Source organism: Peromyscus leucopus, chromosome 8a (genome assembly GCF_004664715.2).
Source record: "Peromyscus leucopus breed LL Stock chromosome 8a, UCI_PerLeu_2.1, whole genome shotgun sequence".
Taxonomy (NCBI): Eukaryota; Metazoa; Chordata; class Mammalia; order Rodentia; family Cricetidae; genus Peromyscus; species Peromyscus leucopus.
In genome coordinates, this window is record NC_051085.1 from 56457069 (window position 1) to 56476108 (window position 19040).

General features: G+C 44.4%; 1 protein-coding gene across 8 annotated transcripts in view; it reads left to right on the forward strand.

Annotated features, from left to right (window-relative positions):
• Fam120b (family with sequence similarity 120B) overlaps nt 1-19040 on the forward strand; it is a 57478-nt gene that overhangs the window by 20589 nt on the left and 17849 nt on the right. For all 8 annotated transcript variants that reach the window (XM_037200435.1, XM_028866584.2, XM_037200433.1 and 5 more), the window contains 2 exons: nt 7341-7513; nt 10274-10366. In XM_037200435.1, the coding sequence (XP_037056330.1) occupies nt 7341-7513; nt 10274-10366 (266 nt within the window). The remainder of the gene's footprint in view (nt 1-7340; nt 7514-10273; nt 10367-19040) is intronic.

The following is a 19040-nucleotide window of genomic DNA, read 5'->3' on the forward strand; positions in this document are numbered from 1 at the left end:
ATGGTTTTCCACAGCCAAAGGACCTTTGGGAAGTGGTTGACAGTTAGGTGGGAGCTGTGCCCTTATAAAAGGACACCAGAGGAAATTCTCCTGCTCTTTCCCCCATGAGGACGCAGTATCTGTGCACCAGGAAATAGACCCTCACTAGACACAAGTCCCTGGTCCAGAGTCTTGAGGAAAGTCTCTGCTGCTATGACCTGCCCAGTGTGTGGCATTTTGTTACAGCAGTTCAAGTGGCCAAAGGTACTGGACAGCTGTATTCAGAGAGCTCATTGGTAGTCATATCCTCCCCCCACCCCACCCCCACCCGTGTTCCCGTGTTGACGTGCTTGCATGTGTATGCACAGTATTCCACCTGGCAATGCATTGTGAAAGATGGTGTTTTGTAACACAGGAAGGGATTTGGTTTCGTTCTCTGGCTTGAGAAGTGCATGTATTCCTCCATTCCCCACCTCACTTAGAGAGAATGTGTGTCGGATAGTGTGTCTGCTTGTGTGTATCAATATGAGTCTGAGTACATGTGAATGAAAGTGTGTTAGAGCACAAATAAAATATCACCACATTTCCCCTTTTTTTGTCTAAAATAAAAAAAAATTATGGGCTGGGCAGTGGTGGCACACACCTTTAATCCCAGCACTCGGGAGGCAGAGGCAGGAGGATCTCTGTGAGTTCGAGGCCAACCTGGGCTACAGAGTGAGTTCCAGGAAAGGAGCAAAGATACACAGAGAAACCCTGTCTCAAAAAACCAATAAACCAAAAAGAAAAAAATTATAACTGTGCTCTAACAAATAAAGCTTGCCTGGGGATCAGAGGGCCAAGCCAGCCACTATATTAAACATAGAGGTCAGGCAGTGGTAGCACATGCCTTTAATCCTAGCATTCAGGAGACAGAAATTCATCCAGATCTCTGTGAGTTCAAGGCCATACTGGAAACAGAGCCAGGCATGGTGGCACACACCTTTAGTCCCAGCACTAGTTAACCATAGAGGTCTGGAGGTCTGTACAGACAGACAGGAAGTGATAGAGTTGTGCAGAAAGAGGAAATGATGTAGCTGGGTGGAGAGAGGAAGATGGCAGGGCATAGAAAGGTATATAGGCGTGAGTATACAGGAAGTAGCTCTCTCTGGAGGCTGAGCATTTCCTAGTGGTAAGACGTGGCTGGCTTGCTCTCTGATCTTTCAGCTTTCACCCCAATATCTGGGTTTTTTATTAATAAGACCATTTAGCAATTCATGTAACAAAATGTGTGTGTGTGTGTGTGTGTGTGTGTGTGTGTGTGTGTGTGTGTGCGCGCGCGCGCGTGTGCGCGCGCATATACTTATGCATGCATGTGTGTGTATTTGTGGTTGTGCCTGTACATACATGTTGAATTGTGGATGAGAGTGTATGTATATAGTTCTTTCCTATGCTAGCTGATTATGTTATAATTCTGTTAAACATACTTTTTGTTGGGGCTGGAGAGATGGCTCAGTGGTTAAGAGCACTAGCTGCTCTTCCAGAGGTCCCGAGTTCACTTCCCAAAACCCTTTGGCAGTTCACAGTCTGATGCCCTTTTCTGGTCTGCAGGCGTACATGCAGACAGAGCGTCTGTGTACATAAAAATTAAATCTTTATATTTGTATGTATACATATATATAAGCAATTTTTAAAAACATACTTTTTATACAGTATAGTTATTTAACTAAAAAAAAATCTCTACTTTTAGGCAGTCTCAGCAACCAGTTAGTCATTTTTCTTAGAGCTTACTATTAAAAAGAACTAATCTAGGCATCCTTCAAAACATACCCTACCCAGCACTGGTAAAGATAATCTTGGAGACCTATGGGAGAAGGAAGAGAAAAGTCCTGTAACAAAAGCCTTTGTGTAGTTGCATCAGAGGGTCACATATTCTGAAATGTTCATTTATAATGCTTGGAGACAAAGTCTTGGTGTGTGCAGTGTGTCATAGAAGACCACAGAGATGCTTTCTCCTACATTCCATGGACATGGGCATTTGGTGTTTCATGACTAAACAAATTATTGATTGCATTTGAAAATGAATTTCTCTGACATTAAGGGATGCTGAGGGGAAGAAGGAGGCCCCAGCAGTCTCTGCTGCGAAGAAGCAAGAGGCCAAAAGGATGGTGAATCCTGTTTGAGAAAGGCCCAAAAACTTTGGCCTTAGATAAGACATCTAGCCCCAAAGAGAGCTCACCCCAATCCATTCAGCTGCAGCAACAAAGGGTTATAAGTGGCTAAAAGTACCTCCTGCAAAGAACCAGTTTACCAGGCCCTGGACCATCAAACATCTGAGCACAATACAGGCCAAAGACTTAGCAAAAAGAAGAAGAAGAAGGAGGAGGAGGAGGAGGAGGAGGAGGAGGAGGAGGAGGAGGAGGAGGAGGAGGAGGAGGAGGAGGAGAAGGAGAAGAAGAAGAAGAAGAAGAAGAAGAAGAAGAAGAAGAAGAAGAAGAAGAAGAAGAAGAAGAAGAAGAAAGAATCATCGATTGGCTCATGCTAAAAAGAAAGCTGCTGGCTAAGGAGACGACCCCACTGAGAGAGGAGGAGGAGGAGGAGGAGGAGGAGGAGGAGGAGGAGGAGGAGGAGGAGGAGGAGGAGGAGGAGGAGGAGGAGGAGGAGGAGGAGGAGGAGGAGAAGAAGAAGAAGAAGAAGAAGAAGAAGAAGAAGAAGAAGAAGAAGAAGAAGAAGAAGAAGAAGAAGAAGAAAGAATCATCGATTGGCTCATGCTAAAAAGAAAGCTGCTGGCTAAGGAGACGACCCCACTGAGAGACCACCTGTCCTTTGAGTAGAGGTCAGTACCATCATTCCTTGGTGGGGAACAGGAAGTCACAGCCAGCAGTGATCACCCATGATGTAGACCCCATTGAGTTGGTGGTCTCCTGTTCTGTGTTGCAAGATGGTGTCCCCTACTGGATCATCAAGGAGGAAGCCAGACTGGGGCACTGGTCACAGGAAGACATGCACCATCATTGCCTTCACACAAGTTAACTCTGAAGGCAAAGTAACTCTGGCTATGCTAGTGGAAGCTATCAGGACTGACTACAATGACAGATCTAATAAGATCAGCTGAGGTCCAAGAATCTGTGCCTTCCATTGCCAAGCTGGAAAAGACAGGCCAAAGAACTCTCCACCAAACCGTGTTAAATGTACACTGCTGAGTTTTCTGTTGAACATAAATATAACAAAAGATTGCTGAGTGGGGGGAGAAGAGGAGGGAGGGAGGGGGAGAGAGGAGAGAGAGAGAGAGATTGAGATTGACTGATTGATTTTGAGGTACTGGAGAGATGGCCTGGCAGTTAAGAGCACTCCTGCAGAGGACCTGGCTTTGGCTCCCAGCACCTATGTTGCAGCTCACAATAGTCTATAGCTTTAGTTTCAGGGAATCTGATGAGCTCTTCCATGCACATTACACAAGCACACACACACACATATACATTTTTTTATTTTAAAAGAGAGATTTGAGGTATGGCTCTCTGTAACCTCTTAATTTCCAGGCTTCTCAAGAGCCAGTTTCTCATTACTGATAAATATACCTTAGCCTGTAATGGTAGAGGATGTAAAGGATGCTGGGTGATACAGGGACTTTGCAAGTATCAGAATCTCCCGGCTTGGATGCAAAAACACAGTTGCTGCCTGACGCCCAGGATTTTCTAACTGGGAACAGCGGGATGGGCCCAGGACTGTCCCTCTGAGTTACCAGGTCATGCTGGGATTGCTGCTCTTCCAAAAAGACACTGGGCTGGGAGGAGAGAGTGGAGCCTGCCCGTTCCACATTCGTTCTCACTCATTGCTGATAGGTCACCAGGGTGTCAGCAGCGTTTGAAGACCAGGATCCAAAGAAGCAGTCTGTCCATGCATGTGCACCACTGCCTGTCCCCGTGAGGCCCCGCTGCAGACCCACACTTTGCAGTGGATGCCTCTGTTTTCTAATGCAGGGAATACCACCTCAGCTTCTCTTAGGATTGGCCTGCCCCCGCCACCCCTTTTCCTTTTGATGTTTCCAGTCAGATCCCATTACAGCTGGAGTCCTCTTTCACAAATGTGATTACAACTTCCCTTGTGGTCATTTTATTTCCAAGGCTCCATCCTAAAGGCCTGAGACATTTCCCATCTCTGAATGTCTCTTCACACTAGCTAATTCCTTTCTTCAGTCGTATGACACCTAACTTCTGTCGTGTGGTTAGTTCCTGCTGCTCCCCAGGCTGTGAGCTCCTGAAAGATGACACTAGCCTATCTTGTCCCCCATTGGGCCTTCAGTCCCCACAGTTGTGCCTTGTTATTCAGAAGCAGGTGCCATGTGGAAGACTGTCTTCTCATTCTCCACAAATTACATTTTTATATTTGTTATGACTTAATCCGAAATTCCCCACAGGCTCCTCTTTCCAACAGTTGGTCCTGGATAGTGGTGCTGTGGTAAAGGCTGCGGCTGCTTTAGGAAGCAGGGTCTGCCTGGAGCAGTGGGTCGCTCACAGGGAGCCTTACCTGCTGCGGATTACAGCCCGTGTCTGCAGTTTGTGGGCGGCAGTGTGAGTAGCTGCGGCTCCTGCTGCCATCACGGAGGCGCAGTGACTCTGAAACTGAGCTAAAATCACTCGTGTTCTTCTGGCTGCCCTGCCACGTGGCTCATGTGACACTGGACTTTTGTGTGAGCAGAGGGAGCACCACGTAAACCTCACTGCCTGTGCCAGTGGCTCTCAGCTGTGCTGCACTTGAGATTTGCTTGCATGGGGGGACAGGAAGAGGATCTTGACACGTGCTCATTGCTGCCTGCTTGCAATTCCAGAAGCATTCTTCCAACAGCACTCAGAACACATGTGCCCGCCCCTCCTTCATGAGAACCTCCTTAGAACCCTTCCTCGGTTCTCTGGTTTTTCCATTTGACCTTCAGTGATTTTGTGGTAAAATCTTTACATTTCTTTTGCAGAGCTGGGATTTAAACCCAGGGGCTTCTGCATGCTATGCATCTGTCTGCCAGAAAGCTAAATACCACCCCTAGTCTTTGCATTTTTAAATTTCTGTTTACTTGCATCATCTTTTTTCTTTCTTGAGACAGGATCTCTCTATATAGCCCTGGCTGTCTTGGAACTTGCTCTGTAGACCAGGCTGGCCTCGAACTCACAGAGATACACCTTACTCTTGCCTCCCGAGTACTGAGATTAAAGGCGTGTGCCACTGCACTTGATGCATAATCTTTTTACTGCAGGTTCTTCCAAGGCAGTAGTTGACCATCATTTATATGCATCTGCTCCATATAAGCTGACAGGGTACCTGTGATTATAGACATCAGTGCATAGGAGCTATCAGAACCTTCTGTGACAAGAAATGAAAAAAATAATAGTTGACTTGTTTTGATTTTCTTTGGTAGTTGAGGATCAGACATAGGCCCTCATAGATGCTAGGTCAGAACTCTCACACAGAGTGCCCCCAGGACACTGTCTTTTGTTGGACAGATGCTTAAAATTTTCAACTCAGTATCTAAAGCTATCTCTTGGACTTGAGTCCCTGAACAGATGAAGGCCATGAATAATGATGAATAATGTCCCACTTGTTCAGTCAGGGAGTCCCTCATTCATCACTTCAATGACTATGATTCTGGGTATATTTCACAAATCTCCCATTTTTTAATGTTAAACTTTTATATATCCAGACATCAGTTTGTAAAGAAATGTTCTTTACTGTCCTGAACAGCAGATGAGCACTTCACTGTTCACTCTGGTGCTCTGGTGGGACCAGTCACAGTCTCCATACCATTCTACCCCTGTGTTTTAAAATAATATAATGTCTGGGTGGGGAAAGGGCAGGTTATTTTGTTTTCTTACTTTTTTTATTTTTTAAAAAATTTGCAACATTTGACTTTTATAGTAAAAAAAAATCTCTGAATACTTTAACATTTGAAATAAGTATAGTGGTAAAAATTCATTATTTCCTTTATATCAGAGGTTAGTAAGCCTTTTGTTTCTGGGTCTCATAGTAAACATGGTAGGCTTTGTGGGCCATGTGACATTCTGTTACTTATAACCTGTCATCAAACTGGAAGAAATCACAGATAGTGTGTGCACAAGTGGACACAGCAACTTTCCAGTGAAATTTGACCAACTTTTAATTGACATTGGGACTTTATAGTCACTTGTGCTAGGAAAGAGTCGTTTTCTTTTTATCTCCTTTCAACCATATGAAACAAAACTTCTTAGTTCTGAGGCAGACCATCATAAAGATTGGGAATTATTTCCATCAGATTCTCAGACACCCTTCGTGACCTTGGAGTGTGATCGCTTAAGTACCAGTCTCTTAGGTGACAATTACATTTCTTTCTCTCAAAGAAAATGTTCTTCTTCCTAAAATAATAACAAAAAAAAATTGCTTTTGGTAAATGAAACCCTTTAGCCTTTTCAGGACTGCAGGTGACTTGCTGCACTGATTTGCTCCTGATGGTGGGAAATTCACTCCTGGGAAGAGTGAATGACAGTGTTTGAAACAAAGGAACAAGAATTCCCTTTGAGTCACTGGCTTCTGATGCCATTTGGTTAGCCGCTCTGTTTTCATGGTGATCGTGTGAGACATCCCACCCTAGTGCCCTGGACTTTTGGCAGGGGCTTTCACTCAGCGCCCAGCAGAGAGCCACAGCTGCCGGGAAAGGTGCTGGCTGCCATCGTGGTCAGACCAGCACCTTCATGTTTGTGTAGAGTTGCCACTGTTTGTCACCCGCATTCACGGCAGCGTGTCCTTGTCAGGTTAACAAGTAAAGGACCCCCCCCCCCCGCATGCAATTGTTTCTACGTACCTGCCTAATAAAGAAATGGGACACTAAAAATTACCTGTTAGGAATGTTTGTTTGGTGGTTTGTGGCCATAGATCCCATGCTGTCGGTTTTCAGATGCACAGTCACCGGCACGTACACCTCTCGGATCAGCAGGTTTGTGTGTACCCCAGAAAATGCATCACGAAGTCTCTGCATCTGATTCTTTTGTATATAAAAGTTTGAAAACCACCAATTTGGAGGAGTCAGAGCCGACTGAAGGGGTGGACAGGCAGCATTTCCTCACATGCCATCCTGTTGCTAGATCCTTGAATGGAGGGTTGTCTTTTCTGAAAAGCATTCCTAACTGTGGGGTGCACAGCATGAATGTAAGTGAAAGCCCTGTTTCCCCTGCAAACCTAGTTATTGAAAAGGATAGGGCGGTGGAGCATGTGCTGGCCTCTGGGTTTGTTTTCTTGAAACCAGGAAGCTGTGCTCACTTTTGCCTCTGGTTCTCTTAAGCCTTAATGCCCCAGGTGAATCATTCCTCACTGTACCTCCAAAAGTCTATCGTGATCATGCTATATGAATTTCTTTTTTTAAGGGGGAACACCTAGTTTGGAAGTTTTGTGGCTGAGCCAAGAGCCAGCAGCACAGGCCCGGCGCCTAGACACATTGCTAGCCTGCTTCAACCTCTCCTCCTCCAGAGAAGAGCTGCAGGCCGTTGAGAGTCCGTTGAGAGCACTGTGCTGCCTCCTAATCTACCTCTTTGTCCAGGTAAACGTGAGCTCACAGTTCTTACATACAATAAACATATAAAGATGCTGTAACTGCCACACGTTTCTGGTCTCATCTTCCTGAGTGCTATGAGTGTTTCCGTGGGCCAGTTCCCATGACCTCTTTCCACAGAACACAATTAATTCTTTATTATGCTCCTAGAGATGTTAAGTCAGGACTTCTCACAACAAAGAGTTCATGTATCAACAAGTCAGTGGTGGTATCTATTTGTTCACAGGATTGACTGTCTTCTCAGAATACTGTGGTAAACCTAGAAGGGTAAATTATAAAATATCATGGTCTTATGTAGGTGAGCTTAGGTTAGGTTTTCGTTTTATGTGTGTGAGTGTTTTGCTCCACCCATTCCATGTATGCATGTGTACCACCTGTGTGCCTGGTGCCCATGGAGGTCAGAAGTGCCCATTGTATTCCCTGGAATTGGAGATACGGGTAGTGTGAACGACCATGTGGATGCTGGGAGTAGAACCCTGGTCCTTTGCAAAGCAACAAGTGCCCTTAACTACTGAGCCAGTTCTCCTAAATTAGCACTTTTGCTGTGCAACATGGAGTAAAATTGCATATCATTCATTATATGAAAACTGAATTGAAACTAGTTTGATTTGGTCTAGCACACTTAATAAGACTTAAGTCTGATTTGAAGAAATCTTGGAAATGCATTTATAGAACTTTGGTTCTTACTACAATACAATTCCTGGCCAAAGTGACTTAAGGAGAGAGGAGTTCTTTGACTCACAGTTGGGGACATCTGTCCTGATGGAGATCACGGTGGCAGGACCGCAGGGCAGTCGGTCCTGTTCGTGCAGCAGAGTGGTAAATGCTGGTGCCCAGCTTTCCCTTTCTCAAGAGCAGCCTGGGTCTCCATCCACAACTGGGGATCTTCCCAGTTAACCAGTCTAAGAACTCCCTCACAGGCATCAAATTAACAATCATGCTTAGTTACCTGTGAAAAAAGACACATGGCTGTCCACTAGGCTGGTGTTTTAAGAACAGCTTCCAAACATGACTAATTGTGGGTAGAATTAAACACTAAGTCATCAGTCTAAGCAGAAATGGCAGTTTACAGATGTTAAGATCTGTATTTGTGCTTGGCTTTGTCACAGATCCTACATTTGCAGATTTTACTTTCACTCATATAATGGTGATGCCTCTTTTGGAATAAACATGGAAGAGGGTGGTGACAGGTCAGCATTTCCAGATCTGTTATCTGTGCTTTCACTTGAGTGGTAGCATGTGCCTGGGACAAGTGCTGTACAGTGTCTTTCCAAGAGAGTTTTCAAGGTTAGGGTGTCAGAAAGCCAGTGCTCTTTCTGGTTGTGGGGACCATTTTACCTGAAGGAGATATGCAAGCATTTTCTTTCCCAGGTGTTCTGGTTAAATTTCTGTGCTGGATTTGTCATTGTTCTGTTTCTTTCCCCATAGTTTTTGTTACCACAGTTACTCCTTCCTCTGAAAAAGAGCTCTGTGTAAGAGTAGAATTACTTCATAAGTAGTTAACATGTTGATTCTACTTGATGACAAATGTGGTTATTGTGCTGGCTACTTTTATGTCAATTTGACACAAGCTAGAGTCTCTTTGGAAGAGGAACTCTCGATTGAGAAAATGCCCCTACCAAACTGGCCTGTGAGCAAGCTTGTGGAGCCTTTTCTTGATTGATGACTGTGGGAGGGTCCAGCTCACTGTTGGTGATGCCATCCCTGGGTTGGCTGTCGTGGGTGCTTTATGAAGGCAGGCAGAGCAAGCCATGGAAGCAAGCTACTAAGCAGCTCCTGTCACGGCTTCTGCTTCAGTTCCTGCTGCCAGGTGCTCTGACTTCCTTTGACGATGCACTATAATTTGGAAGTTTAAGCAAAATACACCCCCTCCAAGCTGCTGTTTCATGCTGTTTCATCACAGCCCTGGAGAGCTAACTGAGAGAGAAAAGGTTTATTTTGGTACAATCTGAGGAGGTACAGTTCATTGTGGTGGGGAGGGCACATTGCTTTCACAGTCAGGAAACAGAAAGACAATGCTGAGGCTCAGTTCATTGTTTATCGGTCCAGGACCTCACCCATGGGATGGTGCCACCCACATTCTGCATGGGTCTTTCTCCAAGGGAAGCCTTCCTAGAAGCACCCTCCTAGACACACCTAGAGTGTGTTTCCATGGTGATACGGAGTTCAGCAGTGTTGGCTTGAAGATTTACTATCACAGTGGCTTGGGGCAGACAGGGTCAGCCTCGGGAGTATGTGAGGTTGAGTGGAGAGCTACCCTGTCCTTGGGTCTCCTCATCCAAGTTCATCCCTCTCTGTCTGTGTTTCCCTCATTTCTCTGTCTTCCTTTGGTTTTTCTCCCACACTTTTTGATTCCAGAGAATGGGAGGGCCTTGTACTTTGGGACCCTTATTTATGTTGTTGGGATCCAAGGACAAGGTTACACCCAGGATTGTTGTAGTCGGATGTTCCTCCAGTCCTGGCCACCTCACCTCAGCCTCTGGGTCATCTGTTTTCGACATCTTATGCAGAAGGGATTGCCCCGTCACCCTGTTAAGGGCTTTGTGGCCGAGGGCTGTGGCCGCTGAGAGCAGAGGCTGTGCTCAGCCCATCCACACACGTCAGTGTTCATTCACTGTGCATGTATATGTGCACGTGTGTTTTCCTGTGTGTGCACCTCTGTGTTTGTGTGCATATGTGTGCTGTACATTTATAAAAATGTTGATCACTCTCAGTAGGCTCACACTGGCCCTTTTCTGTGCTTTTCAGGTGGACACTCTTTCCCTGGAAGATCTACACGCGTTTATTGCTCAGGCCTTGTGCCTCCAAGGAAAATCAACCTCACAGCTTATGAACTTACAGGTATAGTCATAGTCATTCATCACAGCCACAGAGGCAGCCATGTGGTCACATGGTCAGAATTCTTTCTAGCCTTTTCCTGTTGTAGTTCATGGGAAGTACAAGGCAGGCATGTGTGGTGAGGGTCTCTACATGGAAAAGGATCGTCATCCTCCGTCGATGACTCCTAGATGGGTGTGGTTTCCGAAGCCAACAACTGCTGTACCCTTGCTCAGGAGCACAGCTTGTTCCAGGCCCTGGCCTGGTCATCTCGGTTTGAAGAAAAGCTTTTGTAAACCTCTTTGGCGTCAGAGAAACAGTGCCTTTCTGGTCCAAGCTCAACTGTCATGTCCCTTTGTACACAGCAGGGTGGAGCCAGACTGCCCTTCCTGTATCCTCCTCACTCAGCACCTAGTGCTTGGCATGCACTTTGTAGTTCTGTTGTCTTGTTTTCTGTGAAGAAGATGGAGCCCCAGAGACCACGTATAGCAGGATGACTTTACGTCCACCATTTATATTAAGCATACAGAATTGTTTTAAAACTATATGTATGTATACATTTATTAAAAATCCAGAGTTAGACTATATGTATAACGACCTGTGTACATATTTTTATACTAACCTTCTCTCTATGGCCATAGGTTCCCCATCTAACCATAGATTGAAAATAATTATTTTTAGATGGCATCTGTACTGGAAATGTACAGACTTATCTCCTGTCATTATCCCCAGACGATATGGTATAGGTGGAGTTTTTCATCAGGACCACCAGCCATCGCCCAAATATCCACACAGAGACTTATTATTAATTACAAACGCTTGACTGGTAGCTTAGACTTGTTCCTAATTAGCCCTTACAACTTAAACTAACCCGCATTTCTTATCTACCCTCTGCCACGTGGCAGTACCTTCTTTCAGCATGGTATGTTCATCTTCCTTCTCTCTGTCTCCTTGCCACCCAGAGACTCCTCCCCTTCTTCTTCCTGCCTAACCTTATCCTGCCTAGCTGTAGGCCAGTCAGCTTCTTTATTAACCCAATCACAGTGACATATATTCACACAGTATATAGGAATATTCCACAATACAGCATAACAACTATTTAGATACTATTTCTATTACACCGGGTATAATTAATTTAGAGGTGACTTGAAGTATATAGGAGCATGTCTGCAGGCCATGTGCAAATCCTGGATCATTTTGTTTGGACTGTTTGGGTAAGTTGTTCTCTAAGACTAAGGAGGGATGTACATGGCATGATGAGGGGGGAAGGGGACACCCACCTAAAATCAGCCGTGGTGATCAGTGGGATGAGAGATGTTATGGCTAGATTGCCCTCACATTCCAAGGTCATTTTGAAATTATTTTCTTGCTAGGATCTTTGTAATCAAAATAGTAGTCTCTTGATTTCAAGACTCTAATAATCTTTAAATTTTTTGCAAACTTCTGTACTTTGTTAACTTAAGTTGTAAGGATTCCGGGAGTAAGCTGGAAGCTCACTTCATTGTGCACTGCACCATTACAAGCTGTTGTTAGCACTTGGGCTTTGGGGGTGGCCGTAGGCCTGGTCCTCTGTGCCTCTCTCTTGTTTTCCCCTTCATACTTTCTGTCTTTAACTTAATCTTTTCTACTGGCTCTGCCTTCTGGCTGGAAAACTCAGTGCCTCTCAACTTAGGAGAAGATTCCCCAGCAGAGACTCATCCTTCAGTTGTTGCTCTTGCTGGGTTGTCCTGTGGCAAGTTCCATATTTCTGGACTTTTGACTCTATCGCCCTCATCCCCTTTCCTGAGAATTCTCCAACACAGCACAAAATTGCTGAGACAAAGATGAAAACATGGTTACGTGTTATGTCCAGTGTTTTCTTGGAAATGTAGATGGATTCAGGCCAGTCAGAACTTCTTCTGTGTATGTGGATAGACATGCAGGTGCAGGTGGTTCTAGGCCATTCACAACCCTTCGTGTGTTGTCTGTCTGTGCGTGTGCGTGTACGAGTGCTGTGTGTGTGTGTACGGATTGTAAAAGGATTCCAGCCATTCCTAGTACCTTCTTCATGCTGCCTCTCACTTGGGAAAGAGTAAGACTTTGTGACCCATTCCAGCAGTAGGAGATGAGGGTATTTGGAGGAGATTTCACGGTCTTGATGATTATATAGAACCAGAACCGGGTTGTCATTTTCTCCTTAAATGTAGACATAATGTTGGAGCTGTAGGGACCTAACTCCACAAGAAGAAAATGTTAACAGTTTTGAGTCAAGACAGGAAGAACTGTGGGTCTAGGATGATACTGACACCAAGGTCACTGAACCCTGCTTTTCTGTCAGCTAAGCGATAACTTACAGATCCTGCCACTGTTGCCTGTGGCACTCACATAGCTAACGTCCTCTCAGGCACTTGCACTCGTATATCTGCGAGTCCAGGTCTCCTGCCCATATCTCACTTCACAGCTAGTCCATCAGTGTTCATGAGGAACATCAAAGTCATGCTGGAGTTCCTTGAGTCCTTGCCTCCCAGCTGAACTTTGGATAAGTTGAAGGAGCATCTCAAGTGATGCATTCAGAGAGGGCAAGAGGTTTGGAGCCTCTGAGGGTGGATGTGATGGACAAGAGAATGAGCAGTTGGATGGGTTTGGATGCCCCTTCTTCCCATCTGTTTTCACCTTTATCCTCCTTCTCTTTAACTTCATCTTTTCTGCTGGCTCCACCTTCTAGTTGGAAAACTTGTCTCTTAACTTTGGCAAAAATTCCATCTTTGCTAACCTCGTGCTGGGGTAGCTTTCTCTAGGCAAGTCCACACCAGAGAAAGGGAGTTACACATAGGTGAACAGCTCTGGGTCTTGGCCTCTGAGCACAGCCTTGGAACACCCCCCTTAGAGGTACCTAAAAGCCTAGAGAAGGAAGGACAGGAATGCATTGCACAGTGGTAGATAGCCCTGACTTCTAATGGGAGTCACTGCAAGGGCGAGGAGCCACCACAGGATGAAATGACTGAAAAAAGACAGAACAGGTGGAAGTTTTAAAATGTTTTCATTTTTAGAGCTGTGGATCTCCGGGAGACCTATCAACTGCCCCTAGGAAACCTCTGTGCTTCTCTTTTATGTGAATTTATCATTTATGATCTTTATATTTTGCTATACTTATTTATGAGTCCTTTCCAGAATCCATCAGAAAAAAAAAATAAGAGAGCTTGTTTTCCTGTTGATTATGGATTCTAAGCCTTAGAGAGAAGAAATGCGAACAGATGGTGGTCAGTGGCTGAGGACACTAAGAATGTGAAGGATGCTTATGAGCAGTTGATGACACAGAGGATGCCAGTGGTATGTGTCACTGAAAACAGTGTATCGCTTGCTTATGTACAAAGATCTGGGTTCTGTCTCCAGCACCAAACCCAGAAAACACAAAGCAGAGAATCCCACATGTAGAATAACCGTCTTATTCAATAAGAAACAGAACCAATGCAAAGATGAAAGCCCAAGAGGTCAGAGCTAAGAACCTTACCCTTCACTCTGCAGCTATCCTCTTCAGCCAAGAGAGCTACTTCCTGTGTGTTTGTCTTTATAAAGACTTTCTGTTCTGCCTTCTCATTGGTTGTAAACCCAACCACATGACTGCCTCGTCACTGCCTGTCTGTACAGACCTCCAGGTCTTCTATGGTTGGTATTGAGATTAAAGGCGTGTGTCTCCATGCTGGCTGTATCCTTGAACACACAGAGATCCGCCTAGCTCTGCCTCCTAAGAGCTGGGATTAAAGGCGTGCACCACCACCGCCCAGCTTCTGTGATGGCTTGCTATTAGCTCTGACCCCCGGCAACTTTATTTATTAACATACAAATAAAATCACATTTCAGTACAAATAAAATATCACCACACCCACAGCCTAGGGAGGATGAAGAAAAGGCTGACAGACATTTGTTGAGCATAAGGCATATCCTTCTGCATAGCTGATAGAGTCGTACCAGATAGAAAAGTTGCTGGTGGAAGGACATAGAACAGAAAGAGCCCAAGAATGGCTGACTTATTTGCTAGTGAGAACTAAAAGTGACCACAGCCAGGCTTGAGTGTGGGGCGAGCCGAGAGAGGCTCAGAGGTTCTCTGTGCTTTGATGTTATTTGTTCCTATTTCATTGATTTCAGCCCTGCTGCGCTGCTGTTGATTATTTCTCACCATCTGCTGTTTGGGGGTTTTATTCTTTCTGTTGTTGCAGAGCTTTCAGGTGTGTTAAGTAACGGATGAGGTGGCTCTCATTTTTATGATGTACACACTTAGTCCTATGAACTTGCCTCGTGAAACTTCATTGAGTCCCATGGGTTTGGGCATGTTGTGTTTTTATTTTCATTCAATTCAATTCTAAAAAGGTTTTAATTTTCTTCTTGATTCTTGTCTTGACTCATTTTTCATCTAGTAATGAGTTGTTTAGTTCGCAAAAGTTTGTATACATTTGCTGTTTCTGTTGTTCAACTTTTTTATCATTGGTGGTCAGATAAGAACAAGGTGCGTTTCAGTTTTCCTGTATGTGTTGAGACTTGCTTTATGTCCCAGTGTCAGTTGTGGAGAAAGAATATTTAATGTTCAGGTGAAATGTTCTGTCCATTTGATTCATGGTTTGTTTTGGTTTGGTTTTGGTTTTTCGAGACGGGGTTTCTCTGTGTAGTTTTGGTGCCTGTCTTGGAACTCAATCTGTAGCCCAGGCTGGCCTTGAACTCACAGAGATCCGCCTGCCTCTGCCTCCCGAGTGCTGGGATTAAATACATGTGCTACCACCACCCAGCTGATTCATGACACTGTTTAACTCCAGCATGTCTTTATTTAGTTTTTGTCTTAATGATCTGCTGTTGGTGGTGGAGTATTGAAGTCACCCACTGTCATTGTATGAGGGTCAATATGTTATATTAGCCATAATAATATTTGTTTTTACGAACTTTGGTACTCTTGTGTTTGGTGCATAAATGTATAGAATTGTAATATCCTCTTGGTGAAGTTTTCCTTTAATACATATGTGATGTCCTTCCTTATCTCTTCTGATTAGTTTTGGTTTGAAGTCTTATTTTGTTAGATATTAAAATGGCTACATCAGCTTGCTTTTTAGGTCCATTCACTTATCTTTTTCAAACTTTTACCCGAAGGTGAAGTCTTCCTTGATGGTGAATTGTTCATAGGTACAGCAGAAGGATGGATCCCATTTCCTAATCCAGTCTGTTAGTCTGTGTCTTTTTATTGAGGAATTGAGACTGTTAATATTGAGAACTACCAGTGAGCAATGTTTATTAATTCCTGTTATTTTGTTGTGGAATAGGTGGTTTTGCTCCTCTTTTGATTTACTGTTCTGGGATTCTTTATTCCTTATGTCCACTTTCATGTAGTTAACCTCTTGAGACTGAAGTTTTCCTCCTAATGCCTTCTGGACTGGCATCTCTGGTCTCTCGGAGTTTGTAGACCATCCACCCAGGCTCTTCTGGCTTCCAGAGCCTCCATTGAAAAGTCAGGTGTTGTTCTAATGGGTCTGTCTTTATATATGACTTGGTCATTTTCCCTTGCAGCTTTTAATATCCTTCCTTTGTCTTTTGATTATTATGTCATGGGGAATTTCTTTCTTTTCTGGTCCTATATATTTGGTGTTCTGTATGCTTCTTGTACCTTGATAGGCATCTTTTTCTTTAGATTAGGGAAATTTTCTTCTGTGATTTTTGTTAAAAATATTCTCTGTGCCTTTGACCTGGGTTTCTTCTCTTTCTCCTTCTACCTCTCATTCATAGGTTTGATCTATTTATAGTGTCTCGGATTTCCTGGATGTTTGTGGCTGTATTTTTTTTTCTTTTTTTTTTTTTTAGATTTAACATTTTATTTGACTGAGCTATTCATTTCTTCTACCTTGTTTTTAAGACCTGAAATTCTTTCTGTGTCTGTTGGTGAGGCTTACCTCTGAGGTTTTTGTGTGACATCCTAAATTTTTCATTTCCAGTTGTAGTTTAGTTTGATATTTCTTTATTAAATTCTACTTTCGTGTCTTGAGATGTTTTCATTGTTTTGTTCAGCTGTTTCTGTTGTCGTAGTCTCCATTACAGCATTTATTTGGATCCTCTTTAAGGCCCTTGGACAGACTCATAATTGCTGTTTTGAAGTCCTTGTCTTGTGCTTCAGCTGAACTGCTTTTCCCGAGGCCTGTTGCATTAGGGTTGCTGCCTTCCGTAGGAGGCATACAGCCTTGCTGCTCATGTCTGTGTTTTGTTTAGACCTAGGCATTTAGAGGTATGGTGTTTGAAGTGTTTCTTGCTGTAGACATCCTGTCTAGTCTTCGTTGCCTGGGTGCTCCGTTCTTTAGTTGTTATTGCCCACTTTGGATCCTAGCCAAGTGTGGTGATTGTAGGGTCCCTGATAGAGAGTGTTTCTAGGGGTCAGAGGGTGTCACAGAGGAGTGGAGATGGGCTAGAAGGAAAAGCTGAACAGGGGAGTGGGAAAGAACTAGGGAGACCCTGGGTCCACACCAAGAAGTTGAGTCTCCAGGGAAGGAAGGTGGGCAGAGAGAGAGAGGCTTCTGCTGGCTGGCTTCAGCAGGACTAAGAGTGACTCTGGGGAGACTGGAGTGGAGGACTGGAAGGACAATAAAAGTCACCTACCAGGTACTAGACTAGTGTGACTACTGGGGGTACCTGGTAGAAAATGGTTCCATGGGTCTGTGAGTGTCTCAAAGCAGTGGAGATGAACTAAATGGAAAGGTTGGAAGAGGCAGCAGGGCCTGATCTACAGAGAGAGTTCTGGGACAGCTAGGGCTACATAGGAAACCCTGTCTTGAAACAAAAACAAAACAAAACGAAGGAGAAAGGGAGTGGGGAGGGAGGGAGGGAGGGAGGGAGAGAGAGAGAGAGAGAAGGGAGGAAGGAAAAGGGACCCTGGGTTCTCACCAAGAAGCAGAGTTCACACCTGATATTCTGCTTCCACATGGTCCATTCTATTGGTGAGACTGTCTGCAGGACTTTTTATTTGACCTATTGTGTTTTTCATTTCTATCATTGTTTTGGTTTAGGATTTCTTCAGTATTTATGTCTTTATTCTCTTTTTTTGTTGTGGATTAGCTTCTTATTTCATTCAGCAGCCTGTTTGTGTTCTTGTAGAAAATATTGACGTCCTCCTTATAATGTTTATAATCATTCTTTTTGATCTTACATCCAGAATTTCATCTAAATAATAGGAGTTGTCTTGGTTTTTCCTGTTACTTGTGTTTTTGCATTGGGATTTGCTCATCTGGGGTTAGAGTATAGGCTAAGATTTGTTGGTTGTGTTCTTTTAATTCAGCTTGCCTCTTCTTTACATGGACATGTTTGCAGTGTTGGAAGAGACTAGGTTCTAATACAGTTGTGGTGTTGTCATGTGGTGTTGTCATCTGTTAGACTGTTGTTTCAGGCACTGGACTCCATCCACACTCTACCCCTGTGGGTTGAGTACCAGCTGCAACTCCAGTAGTTAAACATCACCAGTAACCACAAAACAGACACTGACTAGTAGGGATTGATTTAGAAGGTAAATGGACCCCAATAGTACTATGAATGCTAGTATGAATGCAGAGAAGAAAAGAAGAGGTAAACAATCATGGGGAAACTAGCAATAAGCTTTAGGTTGTTAGATGGGAAGCAGAGGAGAAGGGCATAGTTAGGCGTGGTAATCATTAAGCAAAGGGAAGATGGTGTGGAAAGGTGGGATTTGGATTAACAGTAGACTAAAAAGAAGTAAAGATATATTTAGTGATTGTAAACCAAGTCAGCCGTGGACTTTGGGAGATGCAACACCAAGTGGAATGTGTTGGAAAGGAGAAAGGAAGAGTGTGCGAGTGTAATGAACAGTAGGGGGCAGTGTTGGCCTGCTACAGTGCCCTCCTGTGCTGTATAGATGAGAAATAGCTGTAGTGGGGAAGGAGAGCTGGGAAGACGTGAGCAGGACTGAATGTGGATTTCTTCTCCTGGGCTGCCCTGCTGCCCCGGTCCTGGTGGAGGCTGTGTTCCCTGTTGCTGTTAAATGATCTCATTCACCCCACCTCTGCCCCCCGCCCCGGGCTTCCAGCTCCCCTTGTGTGTGGAGTTTTCTTGACTGTTTTAGTGGCTGTGGAGAGCTGATGTAAACTCAGCCCAGCTGAGGCTGCTGCCCTCCCACAGGGTTGGGAGCTGCTGGCGGCTGTGAGGTACCCAAAGCTCTAGTGAGGGCTCGTGCTTCGCTCCCTCTGCAGCTCTGTCTTTCCTCATTTGCGGTGTTGATGGTGCACCTGGGAGCAGCCACTGGGAACCCTTTATGTGACATCCTATGGCTGTCCTGTAGATTTCCTGGCAGAGTCCTTTAGTCCGGTTTCCTTGGGTGAAGTGCTGCTTTGGAGCTTGGAGGGCTCTTTGAGTGGCAGCAGCGAATCCATTCATGGTCCTGTGGCAGAAGAAACTTGTTGAAGTGTTGATCAATCAGGATTTGGAACAGTAGCAGATGGAGTGATAAAATATTCATATTCCCTTTAATCCCAAACTGTAATCAGCGACTCCGTCCAATGTGGCTTCTGTTTTGCCATCTTATCCAGAAGTCTTCTAAAGGAAAGTCTCAAGGGATTGCAAAGCCAAAACAAAACAGTAAACTCCTAGGAGAGTTAAGCGTCAGGGTGAAAGACCCACATACAGAATTCAGTCACATTTCCAGTGTTATCAGTGAGCACACAGAAACTGAATTATGAAAGCA